We start from the raw sequence: 20,648 nt of genomic DNA, 5'->3' as shown, positions 1-20,648 counted from the left end.
ACTTGGGTAAAATGTACTTATGTAAAGAAGAAAAAGATTAAGACTGTACCATTGCAAAAAAAAAAAAAAAAAGCTATAAGGTGTGTTGAATCTTGAAATATTTGTGTGCAGTTTATAAAGTTTCAAGTTAATGTAGGTTGTGATGCAGGTTGTACCATGGAAGAATGCCCTAACATGAAACGCCTGACAAGACTTATTGCCCATCAATACCAAGCAGGCAGGGACAAAGGACCATGCTCAACTTTCACAACTGGTCTTCAACGAGCCCTTGGTTATGCTAAGGAAGCTACCTGTCGCCAAGAATATTTATAAGAGGAGAGCCTGTTGACATGGCAAGGACACTCGGGGCATGGTGCGGAACACTGGCCCGGGAGCAAGGCCGTGGAGTAACGCGGCGAGGCTCCGGGCACGATGCGGGGGCAGGCGGCCCCGGTGTGCGGGCAGAAGGCAGCGAGGGGCACGCACGGCTCTGCCGCGCTCACGGCAGCCGCCCGCATCACCCTGGCCGGCACTTGGGCTCACACTGCGCGGTCCAGCTCCGTGCCGGATCCCCAGGTCTGTTGGGTCTGCCCGCCTCGCATCTCCGCTAGCCAGGCCGCGCCCCGCCTCTGGCCCAGCCCGTCCCGCCGCCTGTCCCGGGAGCAGCGCCCGCGGGCGGCCCGGCGGCGGCGCGGGGTGGGGCGGGGACTGCGGGGCCCGCTCGGTTCCCCACCCCCTTCCCCGCTTCTCGCGAGGCTTCTGCCGGCACCGGGGGCTCGGTGCGCCGGGCGCTGGGGCGGAGCGGGGCTATGGCCGCCCTGCGCTCCCTGCTGCGCTGGCGCCGCCGCCTGGGGCCCGCGCCCGGCGCTCCGCCGGCCCGGCGGCTCTGGGGCGGCGGCGGGGGGGCCGGGGCGGCCGGGCCGCGGCGGTGGCGGCGGGAGCTGGGCTGGGCGGCGGCGGGGGCGGCTCTCGCCGGGTTCGCGGGGTACCGGCTGTCCGAGCGGCGGCGGGAGCCCTCCCGGGAGCCGGCAGCCGCCGAGCCGGGCGGGGCCCGGGCGCTGCTCCCCATCCCCGTGGCGGCCGCTGCCAAGGAGACGGTGACGGTAGGTGTGTGCGCGCCCCTTCCTTCGCGGGGAGCCGGCTCCGCCGGGGCCGCTCTCCGGGAGGGCGCTCCCCGGGCTGTGGCGCAGAGGTGACCCTGCGTGGGGCCAGCCCCTGGCCGGCAGGCGAGGCTGGGCCCCTGCAGGAGCTGTCAGCCATCGGGAGAGCTGGCCCGGCTGTCACCGCAGCGCGGCCGCGGGCGCTTGGCTGCGCCTCGCAGCGAGCGTTTGGCCCCGGCGCTGTCCTGGTCGAGTCTTTCTTTAATAGGAAACGCTAGTTTGCAAATGGAACAGCTCCCGGCAGCGCAAACCCTGAGTTTCGATTTGTACTTAGGACAGTTACGTTTCTAATACAATATTTCCTGTAGAGTGAAAGGTTTACACTGAACTTTCTAAGAAGTGACAGCGTTGTGACAGATAACGGTTCAGTTCGAACAATTCAGCGAAAAGAGCGATTGAGTAACCAGGGCTAACAAGGAACAGTTGATGTTCACCTGGAAAATGAAGTTTCCTGTGATAAGGATGAACTCCTGCATCGCAGCCTATGTAATTAATATATGGTAATCATAGGATTGGGGTTTTTTTAATTTGAAATGTCAAGAGCTGTGATGAGGCCGTTTGTCAGAGTGGCATCTGCTAAGACTGGAAGTCAGCAGTGCAAATGGCCTGCTTTCTCTATGCCGAGTTTATTTTATACTGTCTTTGAGAACAAGATCTACATTTTTACAGGAGGCCTTGTGCCTGGGTATGAATGTTGTTCACCCTTTCACCCTGCATTGTTAGCTCAAAGGCAGATTCTGTTGGGGGCATCCTTTATGAAGGGAAGTTAAATCTGATATTTTTGGTTATTCATGGTGTAGTGTCTGGAGTGTGTTACTGTGGCACAGAGGACTGAAGACAAACTGTTTCAGTTTTTCGTAGTGTTTTGATTTGACAGAACTTAACATTGTTTTGCTTTGCCAGTCTTAATGCTAAGTTTTCTTTAAAAGGAAGTATTGCTGCTGTACCTTTGAAAGTCAGTGAATTTGCTGGGATGTATGGTTATGAATTTTCATACACATCACTATAAAAGCATTGAGGTTGAAAATTAAGAACTAAGTTTATATTTTAATTAATGTAAAACTAAAAAATAATTAGAAAATGTAATATCTATATTTACCTATTTTTTTAAAAAAATAGGAATACATAGGTATAGGCAGTAACTGCCTTGAAGCACCTTGCTCTGGTATGGCAAAAGGCTCTTAATTAATTGGATTTTCTATTTGCATAGAAGAAAATTTGAAAGACTAACTTGAAATATGTCCAGTCAAATTGTGTGGACTAAATCCAGACTGATATCTGAGAATATTAGTTTTATGTTGCAAGTTTTTATTTTTGAATGATTAGTCTAATTGATTTCCAATTGCATGCCTATGTACTCAGGATTCCTGAAAAAATATCCTTTCAATTAAAGCACTCTAAAAATGAGGATCAAATAGCTGTGAAATTTTTGGTCTGAGGTCGTGGGTTCCTGTGCTTTTTCTATTGACTCTTGTTCCACTGAATGGCTTGTAGGGAAAGACCATAGTTTGAAATTGAATCTAGACAGGGAGCTACCATGAGTAGTTTGACCATGAGCTCTATCTGTTATCCATTTATAATTGCCCTCTAGACCTGTGATGAGCACCAACTCTGTCAATACAGATTTCTAAAACATCTCCAGAGATGGGAAAATGGATGCAAATATTGTGTTCAAATTGTGTTGAATGGTCTTCATGGTATTCTGCAATGGTATTGTATTGTAACATCCTTTGTTAGAAGGCTGAATTAGTGTTGCCTGAGGGGCAGTAACGTTTTAATTCCTGATTTAGAGTGCTGAGCTTTCAACTTTAATAGTGTGTAAGAGTTTAAAAAGTCTGATAACTTTGAAAGTAGAAAATTCTGTCATGAAAAGTCATAGAGGTGTCGGTCTTACTAGGATTAAGGTTGGAGCTCTTGGATCAACTGTATAGTGTGTTTAGAGCAATCATTGGAGAATGATAACCTGCAGCTTCTGTATGGATGAGTTTGGTAGAGCTGTGATGCATGTTTTGCTGGGAAATTTTTACAGTTTTCCATTCTTTCCAACAAAGAATGATGAGGCTCAAGTATCTTGGAATCCTTTCCAGCTACTTTTGGTTGTTTCCTTATGTCTGATGCATAAAGTGTGGCACTGCTTTCTGGGATTTTCTAGTTTCTAAAATTTCCCTAGTTCCCAATTTCATTTCCAATCTCAGGCTGTTTCTCATTCCACCAGAGCAAATCATGCAGTGGCTTTTCTTTTTCCTCCCTCCATCCAAGCCACACTCTTTTACTTCATGCTAATATTTTTATCTACATGTTTCTTCCTTAATCACTCCTCCAGCAGCATGCTCTTCCCAAATGCTATTTACTTAGATGACTGGAAGCAGAAATGCTGTCTCTGCTGTAAATGTTCTGGGGAGGAAATCTATGTCCTGCCATAGATTTTCTGTTAATTTTTTTTTTAAATCCATTCTGAAACATTAATTGACGATGGATAATTTCATTTATAAAGGTTAACAGAGTTACAAACTGAAGTCAGTATCACAGTGTAGAGTATTCAGATACCCAGGGCAGTTACAGCTGTCTCACCTGTAGCATTGTGGTTAACCTTGGCCAGCAGGCACCACATGGTGCCACACAGCCACTCCCTCATCTTCTAGCAGTGGGATGGGAAAGAGACATGGAAATGTAAAAGTGAGTCAACTGTTGCATTGAGATAGAGACAGGTTAACAAGCAGAGTAAAGACCACAGAAGGAAAGGAAAATAAGCCATGCAAATAAAGCCAAACAAGGAGTTTATTCACTGCTTCCCATGGGCAGGCAGGTGTTCAGCCATCCCCAGGCAAACAGGGCTCCATTACAGCTAATGGAGACCTGGGAGGACAAATGCACTGAATGTGTGTGTCCATTTCCTGTGTCTTCCCCAAAGCTTTTATTAGCAAGCACAATTATTGTATGGTGTGAAATCTCCCTTTGGTAAGTTGGGGTCAGCTGTCCCATCTGTGTCCCCTCCCAGCTTCTTGTGCACCTCCAGACAACTCAGTGGTGGGACAGTATGAGAGGCAGGATGAGCCATGACACTGTGCCAGCACTGCTCAGCAACAGCTGAAACATTTCTGTGTTATCCACACTTTTGGTCACAAATCCACAACATAGCACCCTACCAACTGATGTAAAGGAAGTTAACTATCGCAGTCAAAATCAGTACAATGCCTGGTATTGAACTCCCATATGTCTTTTTTACTTCCTCAGGGGAATTTTTGTAAAAGTTTAATGAGTGAAGTGGCCTTCTTGTTTCATCCAGGCAGCTCCAGTGGACAGCAGAATACTTTTCTGATACTTCCAAACTCTAAAAAACAGGGGTTAACTTAATTTACATATTGACTCTCAAAGAACAACTGTCTTTTCTGCCAGGCCACCTGCTTCCACATAATGTCCTTACGGCCTGTGAAAGTATTTTGAGAATTGTGCTAGTCCTAGTTACTGTCTCTACAGCTGACTTTTCAGATTCTGTCACTGAGTTGAAATAATGCTTGGCAGTAGTGACAGAATATTTAAGTGTATGAAGGTATAGTATATTTCTTGATAGTTGGTTGCTTTGTCCTACTACTGTCTTCTAGGATTTATGAGCCAGGAAATTTTAAAAGGAGTTTTGGATTCCAGGACTAATAGTAATGATTACACTGATGTTGATGGGACACCTTTTTAACCAGTTCGGAAATGAGGCACATCATTTGAGACTAACTGGAAAAAAGTGTATGTGACACTGTGAGAATTGTAGAGAAGCAATGTCAAAAGTGTCAAAATGGTCTGCCTCTCTGTCTCCATGTTCTATAAAGTTGTTGAAGTATGAAACCTGCTGAGCAACAGAGTTGTGAGTTTATGTACAGATAAGTAAGAAAATGCTGTTTGCCAAAAGTCAGGTAAGCTCTGAATGTGTCACCAACGTGGGGTCTGTGGAGTGACAGCCTATTTGATCAGACAAAGATTGTGGGATCAGTGTAGAAGTATGCTTGCTTGACTAAGCATAACACTTGAGGTGTTCTGGTGGAAAGTAAGGTTTGTTGCAGAAGCAGCATGAAGCTAAGCTCCCTACAGGATTACCTTTCCCAGATGTTTTCTGAGAATAACTCTGGACCCAAGGGCTTTATATATGATTACTTGGAGTGAAGTCTTGGACACTATAATAAACTGGCAGTTTTAATTCCAGGGGGTTGCCACAGAACATTTCAGAACCAAAGTAAAATTCTGCACTCAGAGCTCCTAGTTTTGTGTCTGAAGGTTTTGGTGAAGACTGAGAGAGCTCTGCTAGCAGACAGCTCCTTTAAAGTTTAGGAGATGGTTATGCAGAGCAAGAATCTGTTTGGAAGAACTGTTGTTTTGACAGAGTTCCTCAGAGGAGTTAATATTTGTCTTCCAGAATTTTAGTGTCATTAGCAAAGCTTGCTAAATTTTGTCTTGGAAATACCAATGATGCATATTTGTCCTCCTAAGAGCCTTCTATGTGATCATGTTGTCATTATGTGAAGGTAGTGAACTCCAGGCCTCTCTCTAGTTTTTGGGGATATGGTCTGTGTAGTTTTGGAGATATGGTCTCTCTAGTTTCTGGGGATATCACTTCCTTCAGAGATGATTTAGGAATCTAAAGAAGGGCAAGGAGAGATGGACACAGGCTGTGTATTTCACATTTCTTGAAGGCACATTAATTTCCAGGAGAAGAAAGCTTTATAGCTTGGGTGTTTCCAAAGGGGTTTTCCCTAGTATCTCAGCAGTACTGTCAAACTCCCACTTTGTGAAAATAATCAAAGGGTCAAGTGTTTTCGTAGCAGCACATTTCTAAGTGCATTACATCATGTATTTCCATCTCTGTGAAGAGAAGAACTAAACTTTACCTCCAAAAAGTAAGGGAAGCTCCCCTAGGGAGGAGGCTCTCCTGCCTGCTCAAAGAGGATGCTGTTCCAAAAGATGCATAAGCATCACTTTTCCAAAAGCCATTTGCAGCAAATGCTATTTCATAAGTATTGTGCATTTCATGCCATAGGGAAGTTGCCAAATGCATGAAGATGGTTTGCTCTTTGGCTGATCCCATCGGAAGTTCCTGATCAGCATAATCTTGAGAAGGATACTGCTTGCCAGCTGTGGTGAGAGCCGTGCTGAAGGACAAGGAAGGTTTACCTTTTACTTTATTTCTGTGTTCCTCGTGATGTTAAAAATGGATGGCGCATGTTTGGGATGGACAGATCCAGCTACTAGTGTGTTTTGGTGTTGCGTGCAGTGAAACATGAACATGTGGGGCTGGATGTACGTGCTGACTAAGGCTTCTTGAAGCACTGCCATAGGTGAAATGGGTCCCCAGTGAAACTAATGCAAGAAGGACCACTGTTACCGCAAGGATTTCCTGTGCCAGAGTTATATCTGAATGTGGCCCTTTTTACAGCATTTTAAACACATTCCAGCTTCCTATGCTTGTAAATACTTTAATATAATAAATTCCTTATCTGAATGAAGCAGGATCAACTAACAGAATTGTTGGCTGTACTACATCTAAGTAGTCTGCTAGAAATACAACTTCAGTAAGCATCAAAACAATTTTGTCTACTTTGGGATTTTCCCACACTGGGAACCTGACGGTTAACCTTTTGGCCACCCAGCATGAAAACAAAATTGTGCTACTTTTATCTACATGGGAGCATATTAAATAAGCCTGAAGTCAAATATAAACGAAGGAAGTTAGAAACAGCATTGCTTTGAAAACCTTTTTATTTTAATAATTTGCACAGATTCTCATTGATGGAAGACAGATTACTTTGCAAACAAAAAATTCAAAGAAAGCTACTCACTTGAAATAGATTAAACTGCTGTAGCAAACATATTTTTGACTGCAAGCAAAATATATCTTTAGTAGTAAATGTTGGCTTCTTCAGCTAAAATAGACTCTCCTTTATCTCAGTTGGACAAAGCAAGAGAACACTGATTTGACTTGGAATAAATTTGTGAGATTTTATATGATCCTCTTGGAGCTTTTTGCCTCACATGCACACACAGAATATATATTTTTAACTATTTGTTCTGTAAAACATTTTTCATTTTTTGTGGATATTCCCAGAATCTGGTAATTGGAGGATTATTCTGGGTTTCAGCAATGGATTCTTGCAGATTGCTTCTTTAATTTCCAAAAATCATGGATCTGGCATTTCAGCTTACCTCTATGAAAAAACTAGATCTTTTGTCCCAGAATAAAACTTACTTATTACTGACCTAACGTTGCACAAGACTCACACTTGACAAAGAGCATTTCTTTTGTGTTTTTTAATAAAAAAGAATAATGAGGTACTGCTTTATCTTCTGCACTTTACTCCCAGTGAATTTGGCCCATAATACTGCCATTTTTTGATATTTTCAGATCATTCAGTGTCATAAGTACTACAAAATTTTAGCTGTTTCAATGTCACAATGTGCCCTGTGTTAGGCCTTGCATTGTGTTATGACAATGTAAAGTTATTGCATGGCTTTCACTGGAAGGCCATACCAGTTAATTCATGTTTTACCAAATTCTGAAAGGAAATGTTCCTGAGGTAAGACAGCTGGTGAATGAACATGGACATGGGACCAGAAATAGATTAGCCTGTGCTTCAAGGAACTTCAGGGAGTGCATGGAGACCTTTGGTGAGAACACCAGATTTTCAAGGCATTTTGACTTGTCTCTACTGGTAGACACAGCACATGAAAGATGAACCCAAAATGGGAATGGATTTTGAACACTGAATTTGCTTGATAAAAATTCTAGATTTTCTTCACTCAGTTTTTGCTGTGAAGTGTCACTCTGAGGAGGTTCTGTAAGGAATGCTTTCAAAGCTTATTGACTTAAAAGTGTCAGAAACTCTCATCTGAAGGACTACTGCTTTGTGACACATGTGGTGATATTATTACAAGTAGAGCTTTAGGTGGCCCTCTTTAAATACAGTTCTTGCAGAAAATAGTTTTTAGTAATTATATTAAGTCATTGAAACATGTTAGTGAGAAAGCATTATCATCATATTTTCGTTTTCATAATAAATTTGAAATTTTTGAGGCCTTTCACAGATATTTTGTAATTTGTATGTATGTGCTACATACATATTTGTAATATGTATGTAGCACAGATTGACAACAACAGCTCACCCAATTGAAGAATGATGCTTTACCTTCTGAGAAGTATCCTTCCAAATTACTACTTGGTCTTCAATTTAATTTTTACTTACTTTGTTTCAATAAAAAATGTTTCCCTCTTTTTCCTTTGTCCAAGTGAGGTTTGTATATAATTGTTGAATCTTTTAAATCCATTTTAAAAAGGACATTGAAATATCCTCCATGGGAGAATTGCAAGTGTGTATATGCAATTCTGTGTTACGGATCAGCAGGAATATAGGCCAAGATAATTTTTTCTCTTCAGCTGATTTGAACACCCAGAACAGGTGCTGTGTTCTCTTTGCAGTCCTTCTGCAAGAGTATGGCACAGGAGGATGGGCTGAAATGTGGAGTAACAAGTTAGAAAAGTTTGAGGAAGTACAGAAAGATGATAACCATAATTTGTTTCTTTACAACTGTTAAAACTTAAATTTTTTTAGAACAGTGAAAAGATGATATATCGTTCATGAGATCTTATAGGCTTCAGTCTTGCCTCTTTTTGTTTACTTGTCGAGTTGTGAAGTTGAAAGGATGGAAAGTTTGTCTACCAGCTAGATTCTTGGTTTTAGCTGTGGAATTTTTCCCCCTGTATTTCTAATAAAGCAGGTCAGTGTACATGTGCAGGTAAACCAGAGATAAGCAGCTATGCCTATAATTAAGATAAAACTGCTGTTAGAAGATTTGTGACTTTCTATGTGATGGAAATGGGGCTGTTTATTTTTTAAAAGACAGAGTATTGTAACATGATACAAGATCATAGTAATTAGTAGGCATGATTGCCAAGAGGATTAGTAAACATGTAGCATAAAAAAATCTACGTTCATTTGTTTGTCAGAGAGATGTGCTTTTATGAAAGTTTTTGAAAATACTTGCTAAGCACAGAGAGATTTAGTCTGGATAAGCTTGTGAAACTTCAAATAGAAATCGGAACTTAGTGAATCTTGTTCACTCCTTCACCAACAGTACCTTCCCTGAGGTGCTCAACACCTACTTTATATGTCTTGTTCAAAGAATCATAGAATGGTTTGGAAGGAACGTTAAAGATCATCTAGTTCCCAACTCCTCTGCCATGGACAGGGACAGTTTCCACTTGACCAGGTTGCTCACAGCCCTGTCCAACCTGGCCTGGAACACTTCCAGGGCATCCACAGCTTCTCTGAGCAACCTGTGCCAAAGTCTGACCACCATTATTTTTTTCTCAGTACAGAATATCTTGTTAGGATCTAATCTTACTCAACTCTCTTTCAGTTTAAAGCCATTCTTCCTTGTCCCATCTCTACCTGTCCATATGCAAAGTCCCTCTCCAGCTCTTTTGCAGACCCCCTGTAGGTCCTGGTAGGATGCTCTAAGGTCTCCCTGGCTTCTTTGAGGCTGAACAATTCCAACTCTCTCAGCCTGTCCTCACTGGAGATGTGCCCGTTGTGTCCATTGCTACAGTAAGATTGCCCAAGATGGGCATATATGTGAAATAATGAAATAAATCAATCAAGAGCAATTGGTAGTGTCACTAAGATTTTCATACTTGGATCACTGCATTATCATTTGCAAATGTTGAGGAAAACAGAAGATGCGTCATTGTTATGTGTTGAGATCAATTTCTTAAATGAATGCCTGAAGAAGTTGCAAATTGAGGTAATACTTTAGAATGTCCTGTTTTTTAATTAGAATATTTGTTACTTCTCAGTAATTACAGCTTTTACAAGAGAAAATGTTCTGTATGATACATAAATTATTAAGTGTAATAGAAGCAATAAAGCTCTGAGAAGAAATTTGGATTAAAAATAATATTATTTCCAAAGAAAGTTTTATTTGTCAGTTTGCTGATTGTGTGCCTGGAGTCTTCTGTAGCCAAACTTTGCTTTTATTTGGGCATTTAGTGTATGGACCAGTGATCCAATATGTATTAAGCTTTGATTACCTTTTTTTGGATTCCTGTTGGATCAATAGCTGAAATAGGTTGTTTTGATTCTTTCAGATAAAACCACCAAGTTCAAAATAAAGTGGTGTTTTTACTCCTAGGAATAAAATCATGTTTAAGCCCACCATTTCCCTCACTTGAAGTAGGTGGAGCTTGCTGCTGGAACAGGTAGTATTTTCTTTTTCCATAATCTGCAAGCTCCTGTGGCCTAGGCTTTGAAACAAATAACTGTTTTCATGGGCTAGACCCAGGCATCAATCTGACTTTAAAATAACACCACCAATAGAAAAGTTCTCAGTCAGAGCAGTTCCCTTATGCAGTTTGACACTTGGAAAAGTGAACATAAAGCACCAGAGCAAGGTCATGCAGTTATCCGCCTTTAGGGCAGTACTCCTATTTGTGGGAGCAGGCAATATTCATATCAGGTTACCATGATTTTGAGCCAGAGCATGAAATACTGGCATTGCTATATAGTCAGAGGGAAACTGGATTGAAAAACAAGGCAGAAATTAAGGCTTTGCAGACCTGAGTACTGACATGCATAAATTTTAAGCATGTCTTTAAAATTCCATGTTTGCAGCATGTTATTTTCTACTTGTAGTAGCATAGAGTCCTTAAGATAATATTGAAATATGTGTCTGAGAATTTAGCAAATATTTTTCTGAGCGTCTCAAGCGAAATATTAAGCAGTAGTACCTGAGACAGTGAGAATTTCTTGAGAGCCAAGAATCTCAACATGCTCTCTAAGTACTGACAGTGATCAAAACTGAAATTATATTTGAGAGTTACATTATCTGGAGATTTCTGTGATTGTGTATGATTGATTGTGACTGACTACAATTTAGTATACATACAATGTGTGTAATATGGCCTGGAAGCTGTTTCTTTTCTGAAAATTGACTTTGCAGAAATACTGCTTTATTACTGGTGTTTACAACCTGACTGTATTCACAAGTATGTTTCTTAATAGTGATAACATACATTTCAAAAAAAGAGATAGATTATTAAACTTCAAATACAGGGATAATCAGTTGTGTCACTACAAGTTCTATCAAAAAAACTGACTTGTGTATTTCCCACATGAATGCATAGTTTGAATGCCACTGGACTGCTGAAGGATCAGTAAGACCAAAATATTCAAACAGTGAGGTAGGACAGAAATATTTTGTCTTGCATGTGGGTACATTACAAAATAATTCTGCTTCTTTCTGTCATTTTAAAATGACTTTGTAGGTCTGGCTATTAGACTGTCTTTTTCTCCCTATATTTAATTATTAATCATTTGAAAATTATAAAAAACATGGAGCCCGGGTTTAGAGCTGCTTCTCAAGGAGGAGTGCAGAATATTTTTAGAACAGTCTACTAAAAATTAAATTATTGTATCAACCTTTCTCTTAATCTTACTTTCTTTGACAAGTTCGTCTGTTGAAACAAAACATTTTCACACATACACACATGGAGCAATGATTTCAAAAGAACTAGAGACAGAGAAATACAGAAAGAGAAATACACAGTCAATAGTCTTTTGTCCTTATAGAAGGCTGGTTAAAATGTCCTAGATAAGCTATTAAGTAGTAAGGCTCCCTATAAAACATTTTTTTTTTTCCAAATAGAAAGTGTTTGACCTCTTCTAGACACATTAATTTTTGATGTTTCATTTCTACACGTCTAATTTAATCTCCTAATTACAACTGAGGCCATACAAGTTTGACTGCAGTAGTCTCACCAATCTTTTGTTTAAGAATGTTGTTTGAAAAGCTGAAGAAAAGTGAGCCCAGATCTTTGACTACTCAGTATGAATGTGTCTTTGCTTCTAATTGCTGAAATCTGTAATCTATTCTTAAAAAGGTTTTGGAAAGCCAGTTTGTGTTTCTATATGAGAACAGTTATCTCTAAGTGGACAGCCACTGCAGACATCTTACAAGTTATGTTTGGGTTCAGATGCCTCTCTGAAAAATAAAGTACATATGTTGGTTTTCTTAGTTGTTAAAAGAAACCATAATATTAGTTAAATTCTGTGTTCCGTAGTTAGACAGATGGAGAATTTTACGAATACAGTATTAAATGACAGGAATGATGAGCAACTTGGGAGATTTCATTGATGAGATGCTGCATTCCTATTTCAACATAATGGGAGAAGTTACCTATATGATTGCTTTTCCTTCTAGGAATCAGTTTGGGTTTGGTTTCTTCATTTCTGAAAAAATGTTGATCCTTACATTTTCTTCAAGATAATGATTCCACAGAGGAATTTGCCTCATTATGGTCTAAAAAGAGTTTTCAGATAGCAGTAGCATATTTTCTATTATAGGTTTGACAGTGCCACAGAAGGATGTGAGAATTTAGAACATTTACAGTTTTGGGCTACCAAGTTTACATTTAAATCAGCTGAATGGGAAATATACCAGAAACTCCTGACAAGGCTCTCATAATATTTGAACCTAATGCTATATTATACTTTTGTAACTCTGGAATTATAATTATGCTCTTCTCTTCTTCAGTTCCCACAGATATGGTAGCTTTACACTGGATCATATTACGGAGGCCTATTACTATCAACAGCTGCCCTCTATATTAAGAAGCAATATAGAAAAATATTACTCTGTTCTCTTCTGGAACTATCAGAAAACTGAAGTAGTTCTGGCAGAGTTGTTTGAAGTCTGCCTGCTGAAGTTACAATGATTTCCTTGAGTTAAAGTTCCCCTTCTTCTATGATTTAGGAGCTGAAATTCTCTATATTTTAATTTTTTCTTCTGAGGTTGGGTAGTACCACCAATTTCAATACCCAAAGATTGTTGCTAAAGTTGTAGAAGACTGAAAATGATAGCAGTGAAGTCCCAATAGTAGTTTCAACTCTTACCATAGAAAAATACTTGGATATGTTTGACTTTATGAATTATCACTTTTACAGTTACAGTTCCTTTATGGTGAATGTGGCAATTGTAAATAGTAAATAAAAAATTGTAAATCAGAACCTTTTCCATAGATTGAAACTGAGTCCTTCTGTCTTTGAAGGTTACAGACAGCAGATCAGACCTGGAAGATTTACACCTTTATGCAACTCCGCGGGAGCAACGGTTTCGTAGGTTTGCTAGTCTGGAATTTGAAGGACAGCTGTACATGACTCCACACGACTTCATCCAGGCTGTTACCAGTGATGAACCCAAACGTAAGCAGGAGCTTTGTAATGCTAGAACTGCCAGGGAAAATGGGAAAATGTCTGTGGTTTATAGTTTTTTCCCATTTGCTTTTGATTCCTGCTTCTGTTTCTGGTTGTAGTAGAAAGCTACTGCATCTTCAGAATTTTAATTGTGTCCAAGTGCGTACAAAGAGTGTCCTGATTGTAACTAGATTGTAAACATCTGTATGCTAGTTAAACATTCTTGTCTGAAATGTTGCAAACAGCTCAATAGTCATGAAAGATGGCAAGTTAATTTCTGCCATTTGCACTGACACAGTTTCTTTCTGAGCAGGCCTGCATTGCTGTACAACTCGTGCTTCCTCTTTTGTGGAGTTTCTCTGTAACCCGGCAACATACACATTTTCTAAAAGGCTAAAATGAGATATAACTGCATCATATTTAGAAATATGATAAATAACATGATAAATAACATGCTTTGAGTCAGAGTTATAGTCCCCCGGGGGATCAACTTTTTACACTTAAACATTGCCAGTGTTAGTACTATATGTTAATTAATGTAAAATTAACTATCAACTTTAGGTCATTTGTTGTAAAATCTTTGCTTTAATTATCAAAGAGTGACTAAATAGTAAGGTGATCCCTTTTTGCTCTAGTTTGATTTCCTGGCCCTCAGGCTTGCAGTGCATTGGTAGCAGCACAGAACTTCTGGAGAATGGGAATATCTTTGCTCAGGTGTGACATGTATAATCACCCACCTTAAGTTTTCTTACAGTTCTGTGCAGATGTTGGATTTTTCCCTTTTGTTCTGTTAACAGTAATGAAACAAGAGTAAAGAATTCAGTCATGGCACATCAGTGATCAAAACTTCTGTAACTTTTGAATAAAGATATAATCTCATTGTAACAGTGAAGACAGAAGATAGAGCTTAGATGGTGAAAACTTGCAAAACTTTGAAACTCTTACCAGAAAGCAATTTTTTTTTTTTTGCTTTGCAGTTAAAAGAGAGGAAGCAGATTGCTTATCACACAAGTTAATACAAATACATATCAGCACTTTTTATCTATTTCCTCTGCTCACAACTTCAATTCGTCCCTTTTTTGTTAGTGTGGAGTTGGGTTTCACTGTGTATGGTCATGAAACATTTGTGCTATATATACTGGACATCATTAAAACATTGTGGTTTAACTCTGTTTTATGATAGTTTTATTGGCTAGACCATACTATATGTATGGTTTGCTATTAATATTTTTCCATGCTGGTGAATTTTCTGCTTCCTCCTCTCACAAAGCAAGTATTTAGATTTTAAAAAGAAAATCAAACCAAAAATCATTAAGCTCATAAGGACATTCTGTGTGTCTCATGGAAAAGGAGAAGAGATCTGGAGTTGCACAGTCAGGCACCCTTCTGAATTCAGTGTCGCAAACATTGTTTCTATCAAAATCCTTTCTGTTCATCCAGTTCACCTCTGAGACCAAAAGCAAAACTAACCTGGGTGTCTTTTAGGTTTTGTGGTATCAGAGATTACATGGCTGACATAACTATTTTAAAGGATTACAATTAAGTAGAAGTAGATCACTTCATTCTCGTGCAGGTCATGTGGTCTGGGAAATTGAGACAGAAGGCTGATAAATAGGAAGTAATAGCTGAAATAGATGACCCACAGATTGCCACATCCAGCTTCTCATCTCTGACTATGGTAATTTTAACCTTTGTACTGCAGCATTGCCAAAGTACCATTTCTCTTCTTGGGCAGGTCAATTTTCTGTCTTGCTCTGTTGAAAGTAGTACTTTTAAGGAAAGATTTTTTCTAATGATGCATTCTAAACATTTTATTTTTTACTTTTGGGATAGTTTTATAAATAACTTGCAAGTTGTATATGATTGGGTCCATTCAGGCAGACATACTATACCATCTATATTTTGCATAATAAAAAAAGAATGTATACCTGGGGTTTTTATGAATGAAGACTAGAAAGGTCTTGAGTTTTGTCAAAAAGCAAAAATTCCCTTTGAAGTACAATTATAGAAGCTCTTTATGTCTGCTTTATAGAAAAGCTAATAATGTTAGGCCTGAATGATATTTGTGATGGAGTGAGTGTGTCTATTGTGATTGATTAACTTTAGAAATCATGTAAACCCTACAAAAGTCAAGAGGGTGTTCACTTCCTTTTTTTGATTAAACACTAACTAATATGGCAAGAGTGTGTTTTCTTTTATAAAATGTAACTTTTTACTCCAGACATTTATTGCAAAAAAAATTAACTTGTTATTATGACTTGCTGTCATTAACTTGTTTCCACCTTTATGGTGCAGGCTTTCATTTGGGAACATACATTATTTTTAAGAGTCATTATTGATACATTTTTATAATCTGAATATATGCTAAATATTGAGAAAGCAAATTAAGAGAAGATGAAATATATTTTTCCCCTTTGTGCTAACTATAGTAAATTTAGCTTGATACTGAGATGTAAGAAAAATCTGTTAGCTCATGCTACGATGTTGCATGATATAACTTCACCATAGTTAGAGTGAGATTTGTCAACAGTCTTGGTGTAAACCTTTACCAAGATATAAAATTAAAATTTCAGTCAATTTCTAACCATGAATTGATGGAAGACCATAGTAGGTAGCTTGTGTATTGTTTTAATTATTTAATGGTGCATGAAGTTCATTATGAGTAAAGGATTTCTAATACCAATGTGTCTTTTGCTCTACAAAAGGAAGCCTTTACCTACCAAACTTTGTTATGGAGTTGACCACATAAAATGCTAATTTATGGACCTTTGTGAATTCTAATATTCACAATGCCTTATCATAATATTGAATCTGTACAAATATTTGTCTTGAGAATGTGGTGATGAGCCTTAAGTTTTGAATTCTTGAATGGTTATGGACAACTCTTGTTCAGTTACAGCTACCAAAGAACTGAGCCTGACAGAGGCTGGAAAAGGAATGTGAGGTAGTAGGAAGGGATGAAGGGTGTCTTAGCACTTGGTGTAGTTTCAAAGGCTTTTTTTCTGTATTTGCTTTAAAAAGTATCAGTGGTCCATGAAGCAAGAATTGTAATCCAGGTCTCCTTACAATTTGCATTTTAATACTACTGCTGCTAAATAATAATTTCAGAATATTGTTACCAGGGATTAGCATGAATGCCCTCTGTTTCCTGTTAAATGTTTTAAATCCTTAAAATATAGCCATATTTTGGAGGTTGAAGGTCTTTTCCTTCATTGAAGCAGAGTTGGATTAAAAACTACATCTGAATTGGTTCTTTGAAGTTAGGACTTTAGGTATGTATTAAGTTAAAGGGTTTTTGTAATATCATAAAGACAATTACACTCATAAAGTAAGGCAAATAATTCTTTGTGTAGAAAACACAGTATAGATGTAGCCCAATTTTTATGGCACAACATTGGCATAATTAAATTCCTGTGCATTCATAACAACTTCTTTTTTTGCAGATGCTAAAAAATGGCGATCACTTTCAAAGCAGGTGAGCAACAATTCCTGTGTGGTCTTATAACCATTATAACCATAAATTCAACTACATTTTGGTAGTTGAATTTTTTGATGTAAATGTAGAGGTGCAGGATACATTAAAGGAACTTTAATTTTTTAATTTTTGTCCCTTCAACCTCAGCTGAATCCAGAATTTCAAATACTTTAGCTGCAGTGCCTGTTTTGGTGAATTTACTGATTTAATCATCTGTCAGTTTCTCCCTCGGTCTATACCTGACTGCATTTCTTAGTGTCTAGATGTAATAAGTGTATCCAAATCTGCCTGAAATATTTATGCCACTCTCTCCCTTTTGTGGTGTTTAAGGGCCTCTTTTTTCTTTTTTTTTTTTCTTTTTTTCATTTGTATAAGTTCAAAAAGCCCCTGTCTGTTTCCCTGCATTTTAAGTAAAGTACATTCGTATTCACGGGTGAAGTTTTCTTTAGTTCAGGTCGAGTGTTTTAAAACAGTTGCTCAGATTTTGTATGAAAACCTTACTGAAATCCAGGGGGACTTATCCTTGGCTTCAGTCAGTATGACCAGTGGTGAGTTATTTCAGCCAGAAATACATTGCATGTCTCTCTCCAGCTCAGCAAAAACTTAGCATTCATGCAGATGAGTAATTCTTGCAATAATCATGTGTGCAAAAATTTATGGAGTGCTTGAGTACTTCCAAAATCATTGTGGTAACTGAAGTTCAAGTCTCTGGTAGATTTGCATGCAGTTTCTTGTCTTTTGTATTGATATCCTAGAATTTAATCATTATCTATTAACTACTTAGTTAAATACTGAAATATGTGCTTTTAAATTTCTTAAACCTTATTTTTTAGGAACTGAATCAGATCCTTATGGAGACACCACCGGTTTGGAAAGGATCATCCAAACTTTTCCGTAATCTTAATGAGAAAGGTGAAGAATTTATTTTCCTTAACCAAATTACCATTCTATTAACTTTTTTGTGATGATGTTCTTTAATCTGAGTCCAATTTTCAAAAATAAAGAAATTGCATTCTGCATTTTACAGCATGGAAAAGTTCCATGTAATCTCTACAGTGTTTTAATGATGCCAGCTTCTAACTAACCTCTTTAAGTGATTGGGGACTCATAGTTTGTTAAGCAAATGTTTGAATATTTCAGGTTCAGTTTGTTGCCATGAATGATATTTGGACTATAGACAGACTATAGACTTCTTTACTTCAGTAAAGAAGCAGTATCTTTTTACTTCTTTTCAATAGGTTCAATAATGTGATTATTTCTAAAGACAGTAGTGCTATCTTATATCACTGGAAAAGCATTTTGTACACAGCACAGAGACAGTTTCAGAAATGTTATATATTCCTTTAAATTCTGCAGATGAGGCTTTGATAGCTTTTAAAACTCACACCATCGGTAAGTGAAGAGCCAAGAGTCGCTGTCCGTCTCCTCGGTTGTATTTTTTTCTTTCTTAATAAGCTCTATCACTTCACAACAAAAAAACATAGGGAAATAAAACAATTATGGCTTTACAGACATTTAAAAGCTATTTATAATAAATAATCTACATATTTCTTTGCTTATATTGAGAGTGGCAAAGGTGTGGTGGTGCATTTGAAATATTTTCAAAAGCAAACACAAGTACTTGTTATAAAAGGACACTTTATGGGTGTTTAAAATAAGCACTCCAGCAGCAGAATTCCAATCAAACATATGCTTGTAATTGGTTAATTTAACTCAAATGCAGCTCAGATTTATTCAAGGAGTAAGTAGTGTGGACATACTCTCAAAGGAGGCTCTCTAGTGCATGGAGGCACTCTTTTTTCCTGAGTCTACAGCCAACACTCACAGAGAGGCAGAAATTGGCACATCTTTGCATTGTATTTCAGTGTACTTCTTTGCTCTAGGCTGCTTTCTATATAGTTGATTTCTGAAATATTAGTTGCATAAATATATTAATTGCAGTATGCAGCTGACTTTTGATATATTAATTGCATTAAAATTCAACCTCAGAATCTGTTAGATCAGTACAGTATCAGTTAAAAATGTAGCTAGATGTTGCTTATTAAGGCTGTAATAAAATGTCTGCAACATGAGTAGTCTTGATTCAACAGTATCTTATTGCAGTTTTTTGCCAGTGGAGTTCTGCAAAAGTTGATGGAATTCATAGGACTCAAACTGTCAAAATAAGATGGTAACATTAGTATTAGACTTTAGTACTTGGATATCTTTTCAGCATGTTTTATGAAAAAGTGAGTTCTATTGCCCAGTTTTATAAAAGTATAAGAAAATATGATGGGTCTTATGACTGATAGTGTAAATTGGTTAAAGAAATTATAACAGAATTCAGGTCTCCGTAGTTATAATGTAGTCTTTACTTTTTTTGTTTCTTAACAATTTTTTTTAACATGCACATACAAAGCAATTAGCAAAAGACTATGTGCATTTATTTTGCCATGGATTTATGTAATTCAGCTGAGGCACTCTGATTTATGCCCACTGACCTTAAGCTTTTATTATGTTTTTCCCTTGAGTGCCTTCCTTCTCTTCTTTTGATCCTAGTGTAAGTTTTTCTTTCCCTTCAATCATCATTTCAGAGCCTCTCTCCCATAACACTCAGAGCAATCAACCAGAACTATCTGTCTGCCAGTACAAACAAAAGGAGAGAAGGCTTTCAGGGCTGTTTCTATTGCTTTCTTCATACCTGTGATGGACTACTTGACAATTGCACATTCTTCCTGTTTTAAAGCAAGGAAGGTGCCATCAAAAAACAAAATAAATATATATTTACATTTATTGACTGGCTATTAAACAATGTTTTCCATCAGTGAATGAGAACCTTTGAGGTATCTGATTTCTTGATAGGTGCTTGTCCAAACAGATTCAAGCAGGCCTTTGAAAACTTAATTTCTGCAGGCTGCTGTATAAAATCAAGAAGATAAAACATAGAGCATGTGTTACTTAAATGCCTATATTTAATCATTACTAATCTTCAATAATGTGTAAATTGAGGAGAAGTGTAGGTAGTGTTAAAAAATCATAGTAGTTTTCCTAACTGTATCTACTAGCAATAATAAAATACTGGTTCTGAAGACTTAAATTTGCTCTTGGATCAAAAGATGGGATGTGAAGTATAGTGGAAGTAAAATCCACATGAATGATACGTTGCTTTTAGTTTTAATTGTACAAGTTTTTCAGTGCAAAAAAAATCAGATGACTGCTTACCTAGTTTGTCACGTTTTCAGTTAAGTCAGATTTTAAAATAAGATATTTAAACATCCAAAGATGTGGCTGTTTTTGGAAAATCTTTTGCACCTGACTTGGACTGAAATCAAGGAGACAGCCAGCAACTTTTGAAAATCCTAGCTGATAGACATCTTTACTCTCAGGCAACTAAATACTTCTCTTTTCACTCTTTTGAAATAATCTGAGATTGTGGACTGACTTAACACTTCTGGTTTTGGAGGACAGACAAAACCAATTTGCTAGAAACCAGGAACAATTTTTCCCTAGTTCAGCCTCAAAGGTCATTGGAGCTAAAGGCTCTTGGGAGAGCTGCAAGCTGTTGTTTTCTGTTCTTGTTGAGCTAAGAGATGCTTCTCTTCATTGCTGCTCTGGACATTCTGCAAGGTTGTCTCTTTACCCCTTGCTCCAGACCCAGAAAGCATGAGTATGACTTATGGTACAAGACATACTCTTTGGGTATTAACTTCAGCTCTAATTTAAATTTTGCCTTAATCACTTCTGAAGAGAAAAGGAAGTGCCATTCCACAGTGTGGTTCCCTTTTGTAATCTTGCAAAAAGAAAAAAACTATGAGATCAAGTTTTCAG

At 38.2% G+C, this 20,648-nt stretch overlaps 1 protein-coding gene across 9 annotated transcripts in view; it reads left to right on the top strand.

Moving 5' to 3' along the window:
• The first annotated feature begins 396 nt into the window (after window positions 1-396).
• Window positions 397-20,648, top strand: part of MICU3 (mitochondrial calcium uptake family member 3) — a 51,598-nt gene continuing 31,346 nt past the window's right edge. For 2 of the 9 annotated variants that reach the window (XM_074541459.1, XM_074541454.1), the window contains exons 1-4: window positions 700-1,082; window positions 13,222-13,375; window positions 16,810-16,841; window positions 17,675-17,753. In XM_074541459.1, the coding sequence (XP_074397560.1) occupies window positions 789-1,082; window positions 13,222-13,375; window positions 16,810-16,841; window positions 17,675-17,753 (559 nt within the window). In that variant the 5' untranslated portion in view covers window positions 700-788. Of the gene's footprint in view, window positions 556-691; window positions 1,083-13,221; window positions 13,376-16,809; window positions 16,842-17,674; window positions 17,754-20,648 lie in introns of those variants that run through there. The other 7 variants (XM_074541458.1, XM_074541455.1, XM_074541456.1 and 4 more) reach the window with 7 other exon arrangements.

The sequence above is a fragment of the Zonotrichia albicollis genome, chromosome 5 (genome assembly GCF_047830755.1).
Source record: "Zonotrichia albicollis isolate bZonAlb1 chromosome 5, bZonAlb1.hap1, whole genome shotgun sequence".
Classification (NCBI taxonomy): domain Eukaryota; kingdom Metazoa; phylum Chordata; class Aves; order Passeriformes; family Passerellidae; genus Zonotrichia; species Zonotrichia albicollis.
The sequence above is the reverse complement of the archived record's forward strand: the minus strand, read 5'-3'. Positions and strand labels throughout refer to the sequence as shown.